This window comes from Ceratotherium simum, chromosome 23 (assembly GCF_057802395.1).
Source record: "Ceratotherium simum simum isolate JZ-2026a chromosome 23, ASM5780239v1, whole genome shotgun sequence".
Classification (NCBI taxonomy): Eukaryota; Metazoa; Chordata; class Mammalia; order Perissodactyla; family Rhinocerotidae; genus Ceratotherium; species Ceratotherium simum.
Window position 1 is genome coordinate 18133340 of NC_141922.1, and position 6000 is coordinate 18139339.

Consider the following 6000-nt stretch of genomic DNA (forward strand, 5'->3'; position numbering starts at 1 on the left):
GTGTAACTGAGCACTTGGAAACCACAGATATCCTCCCTCAAAAAATTGTTAAATGAAGGAGGAAAGACATCAGCCCAAATTCTGGCCCACAGCTTTTTGACAAGTAATACTTAACATCTGACACTGTCTTAAAATATAACTTAGCAGTAAGACCGTTCTTTAGTTTTTATTTCTGTTCCTGGAATTTCTCCTCCTCCCCTCTTTCTCTGCCTCCTCCGCTATTCGTATTTTTCTTTCTCTCTTAAAGTCCAATTCTCTTTCTCCTCCCTCTTTCCCTCCCCAGTTCTCATTCTCTCCTCCATTGCTCCGAATCTCTCTCTTTCCTCTGTCTCTCCAGGTCTCTGCCTCCCCTGCATCCCTGTATTTTAGCAACTCAACCCCCAGCCAGTCTTGAGGTGCTCAAAGGAGCAGGTTAGAGACAGAGCAGAGCAAGGATTCAAAAAGATCCCAGAGGATTGGACTGCTCTGGAGGGCTCGTCAGGGTTCCATGTTCACTCCAACGCGGGCCATGGGGTGTTTATTCCTAGACGCTCCATCCCATCTCAGTATTGACCACACATTCTGGGTCAACTGCACATGTGGGCCATTCCCTCAGAATGCTTGAGGTCCAGATATACTGGCCGGATCCTCTAATCCCCCAAAGCCTCAAGGTACTAAAGCATAGCCCCAGTGTGCCCCACCCCACGCTCACTGACTGCCCCCCATCTCCCTGCCCCTCCCCCAGCCAAGCAGCATACAAGCCAGGGGAGCAGGGGACACACACCATCCCCCTGCTGTAGTCTCTCTCCTACTCAGCATCCACTTGGAAAAATTCCTCCCTCTCCCACCTGCCCCTGCTCTCATCTTCTTTCTCTCTCTGAGTTCAGCCCCCTAATGGGGCAGGAGAAAAAAGAACCAGAAACCTGAGCGATTGTTTGTGGGTCTGTCTAGAGTGCAAGAGAGAGTCTAAATCAAAAACAAACAAAAAAAACAACTCCTGGTTACAGAGAGCTCTGTGTTTCTTTTATGAGACTCACTATGTTCTATCTGGAATTATATCTTTTCTGGTGAAAATATAATCTCCCTTACTAGGTTCTAAGAGTCTTTAGAGCGGAACAATCTTTTTATTTGTTTTTCTTCTGAGCCCTCTCCCCACCTCCAACACCTAGGTTTTTCAAGCTTTCAATGAATTAGACTCAAAATAAGTCCTACAAAACTGAGATTGATTTGAATTTTGTTGATCGGCACTAAAATCCTTACTGATCAGGGTACAAGAGGAAAAAAAGGCTTCATTTCAAATCTCTTTATGGACAATTTTCTTAACCCTACACAAGGGTCAACAAACTGTGGCCTGTAGCCCAAATCAAGGCTACCCGTGTTTTTGTACAGTCCTGCTACCTAAGAATGATTTATTTTTGAATAACTATAAAAACAAAAGACAAATATTTTGTAACATAAAAATCATATGAAATTCAAGTTTTAGTATCCATTGATGAAGTTATACTGAAATATATATATACACACACAGACACCTCTGCAAGGTTTGGGGAGCTGAGCTCATCTTTCCTTTCCTCATCCACAAAGTAGGAAGAATAATAGCCCCACCTCGAAGAGTTGTTTTGAGGTGTAAACGAGCAAATGAGAATAACACGCTCAGAACAGTGCCTCCCGGCATTTATGGTGAGTGTGCTGTAAGTGTTGTCGTCATCTCTCCTACAGGTGGACCTTCAGGGGATAAAAGCAAAGTTCCAAGAGAAGTACCAGAAGTCTCTCTGTGACATGGTTCGCTCGGACACCTCTGGGGGCTTCCGGAAACTGCTGGTGGCCCTCTTGCGCTGAGTGAAGCTAGAGCGGTAGGAGCAGAGAAAGGAAGCACCTTTGTCAAGACCCCCTTCCAAACCAGATTTGCAAATGCGACTCCAGCATGAAAACCCCTCAACAGTCCTGGTTTATCTTCTTGGCAGCTTGAGTAGTATAGCCGGGCCAAGCTGTTTAACTTAAGGGCAGCAGCCTTGAGACGCTGGGGCAGGGCACTCTGGACGCTGGCTTGGCAAGTACCTGGGCTGCCTCTTAACTTTCCTTTGGCATGGTAACTGAATGCTTTCTAAGCACCAGTGAAATCAGAAGTTGGTGAAAAAACTGTGCTTTTGTAATAAAACATTTAGAAGAACATGTATGGCACAGGGGTGTGTATGTTCTGGGTAAAGATTGAATGGTTAAGGTATAGGGAAGACAAAATTCACCAAATCATTAATTTGCCTTCCACGTGTTCAATTTCAAAGCCTCAGTGTTAATTAAAGTTGTGGATTATGCCTCCATCAGCTGCTTTTCCAAAGACTGGGTTGGTTTGTTTCAGCTCTTGTCCTGGAAATAGATGACTGGTGAAATTCAAACATATTTGGGAAATGCAAATAGTTATATTTATTAATAATCAGCAACAACAGTAATCACGCTGGCAGCAGGAAACAATTGACTTGCCTATGTGAAATGTAACTAGGGGTAAAATTCACTAATCTACTACCTGGTTTAAGTGTTTTTTCTTGCTTCTATAGACATCTGAGCCACTTGAGTCTTCCATCTGCTCTGCAAATTCAATTAGTGCCAATAGGATCAAGGTCAATGGTCTGACTCTCAAATGGATGGTTCCACACCAATAACATCTCTGTTCCAAGATGTTTGTCTCATAGCCATGTGTTGCTAGACATAGAGGGGTCTATCAAAAGAACATGGATGCTTTGGTCCAATAATTATTGTTATCGTTCATTGGATGATTATCTGTGTCTGGCACTGCTAAGGAACATACTTTCATATTTAATCTTCCCAACATCCCTCTGAGGTTAGTATTACTCCCATTTATCAATTGAGGAAACTGAGAAGAGTTCATTCCCAGGCCAGTAATGTAGACAGAAGCCTCCAATATTCAACAGGATGCTGTAAGTACATTAAAAATGCCGTATACAGCTCTCTGCCCGTGAGCAAGAAGAGGGAACACACAGCTTTGCCTGGGGGAACTGGGGAACGCTTCACAGAGATGCATTCTGCCCGGGTTTTGAAGAATGCAAAGAAGCTCTCCAGAGAAACAAAGAAAGAAGGGCACGGGCAGAGGCTCAGAAGCATGAGGAAGCAGGATGTGTTCAGGAAGTGGTGAAATCCATTCTCCTGGGGCATAGTGTGGTGACAGGAAGGAGAGGGTTGGGAAGGCTGCTGAAAAGCATGTTTGGATCACATTAGCAATGGTTTTGCCTGCCAAGCGTGGGCCTGGTCCTTTGAGCAACAGTGGTCACTGGTGATGTTTAAGTGAGGAGGAACATGATCAGATTTGGGCCTTGGGAAATCACTTTTTTGGTGTAATCAACATATGGCAAATAGCCCAAACACTCAATATAAAGATGAATGTCATGGTATATCTTTCTAGTGGCTATAAAACGGTGATTGACAAATGAAGAGTTATGTTAACATTTGTGTTCTCAATGTACTGATTTATCTGCCTAACAGTCGTGGTTGTCATTTTGAGCTTTAACACATAAAAGTGGTTTGCTAGAGCCAAACTCAGTGACAAAACATACTCATGTTTACTGATTTGTTGCCAAAGCTGGTCTTTGCTTTTAAACACAGAAACAAAAACAACCAGTTCTTGGGATCTGAGGTCATAGTAAGGGCGGAAAACCAAACCAACGGACTGAAAAGAGATCCAGTAAAAACAGCCATCATTGGAGGTTGTCGAGGGCCATACATAATTCACTTGGAGACGAGCGAGAAGGTATTTCACAGGTGAGGAAATAGGGTAAGATGGAGAGGCAAAGCCATTTGCTCTGCACACGGGAAGGGCCAGGGCCAGAATTCAAACCCAAGTCCTTCCCACTCTAATGCCTATGCTCTGTGCCACGCTGGCTCGTGCCCACGAGTGCTTTCTCCAAAACTTTGCTGAGCAAGGCATTTGGCACCTCTCTCCACGGCTGCTGATGTTGCTCTCCACTCACAAGCAGAAGTCGATTTCCATGTGCTTGACTGGGGGGCTGCCTCACAAGAAAACTCCAGTCTGGTCTGACCCCAGAATTCCCTACACTTCCTGCTCCCACAGCCAGACTGGGAATTTCCTCCTTTTCCCTTCCACACATCCCTGCCCTGCCCAGGCCCCCCTTCTCCTCTCCCCAAGCCCCGAGTCTCAGGGGGCAGGGCCTGCCTGTGGGGAGGAAAGAAGAAGGAGAGGAACATGTCACCCTCCCACTGCACAGCCCTGTCCCCCACACTAACCCCTTCCTCCAGGGCCACTGGAGGAACCCCAGCTCCTGCCACCCAGATGTTTGGATAGGTGGGGAGGGTCTGAACCTCACCCGTGGGGCTGCATCAGGGGAGAGCAGGTCCCATGGGTGCATGTGGTAACTCCCCAGACATTTCCCCTGAAATTGCATTCCAGGCCCTGATTGGGCCCCATAGTGCTGCTCACCCACAGTGAGTCACCTGGGTATGGCAGGTCAAATAGACTTTAGGGTGCTTGCCTGGGTGAACAAGCGCAGAAGCTGACATTTCCCCTGAAGAGCAAATGGAGTCCCACGACCGACTGTGGGAGCTCCAGCCTCTTCTAGTTCCTCTCAGTAGCACTGGGAGTCCCAAGTGGTTCCCTTCATGCAGGCCCACTGCTAACATTTGTGGGTCCCAGCCCACCTCCTCTTGCTTTCCCTTTTCAGGCTCTGTCCTGAACTATGAGGGGCCCATGTGGACAATTCAGCCCACACATCCAAGTTCTGTCCACAACCCTGCTGTGGATCCTGGAAGCCAGCTCAGGGCCCTGTGGGCAGAGAATTTGAGGTCTCAGACATCTAGGGTAAGGTCTAGAAAAGGGGATTCAAGATGCAAGTGGGCATGGCTCCTGGGCCCCATGGACCTCCTGCCCACAGAGAGGAGTGCAGCCAGCGGAGGGCTGGAGCATCACCCTCTGGAGAGTGGGCCCGGGGCAGGGACCCCAGTGACCTGCGTCTAAGGTAACTGCCCCCATAAGCCCTCCCCATGTGCCCTTTTGAGTGACATTGGCCACCTTCCTTCTTATCTTCTCTGGCCTCTAAGTCTCCTATTTCTTCCCTTTTCAGGAGACCAGGGCCAGCTGAGTTCCTACGTGGGCTTCAACCACATCAAATAGCTAAATGCCTTCCTCCCCCCACCCACATACCACCTTCTGCTGCACAGGTGACACCACCTAACCAGACTTCTGGGGTGTGACTGAGCCTGGAGGCAAACTGCCCTTTGTCATTGATCTCCTCTTATTCTAGGCCCTCCCCTTACCCAGACTTGGCTCATCAAAGCCAAAGGGCTGGAGGGAAACGGGCTCATTCCTATTCCAATCATTCAATGAGCAGGAACTGAGAACCTGCCAGCAGCCTGCAGGTGCCAGGTGCTGAGGATGCAAAGGTGAGCCCATCACACCAGGTGCTGCCCTCATGGAGCTTCCTCCTCCATGTTCAGGGGGAGACACACATTTACCAACTACACAAATCCAACCAGAAAAAATCACAGATTATGATAGCACCACTAAAGGAGTAAAGTGGATGCTGTGATAGATCGTGATGGGGCCAGGCTGGGAGGCAGGGAGAAGGGAACCGCTTTAAATGCACTGCAGGGGAGGCCTCTCAGAGCTTATGCTGAGATGTAAAGGATAAGAAGGAATCACCCATATGTTAGGTGGAGAGGGTTTCAGGCATAGAGAACAGCTCAGGGCAACCTGGGATGATGTGGGAAAAAGCAGGGGTAGTCTAGGAACGGTAAGGTGTCTGGGTTTTATTCTAAGTGTACTTTTAAGGAACCACCCCGTCCTTCCCATGGGGGAGCCCCACATTCAGGCTCCAAGGTTCCTGCTGCTCCGCATTCCCCATGGTTCCCAGTATGACTGGATCCAGCGGGGTGTGGGATCAGCCAGGCACAGTCCCAGGACAGCCCACAATCCCCTTAACCCTTTAAGCCTTGTCCTGAGCCTGGGTCGCTGTCCCTATGGTGAGTTCTTCTTTGAGGATTTTGGTGTCCTTTCCC

At 48.0% G+C, this 6000-nt stretch overlaps 1 protein-coding gene across 1 annotated transcript in view; it reads left to right on the forward strand.

Moving 5' to 3' along the window:
- The window catches only part of ANXA13 (annexin A13), an 83633-nt gene extending 81492 nt beyond the window's left edge, over positions 1-2141 (forward strand). Inside the window, exon 12 of the mRNA XM_087447104.1 lies at positions 1699-2141. Coding sequence (XP_087303230.1) covers positions 1699-1818 — 120 coding nt within the window. The 3' untranslated portion in view covers positions 1819-2141. The remainder of the gene's footprint in view (positions 1-1698) is intronic.
- Positions 2142-6000: the final 3859 nt, after the last annotated feature.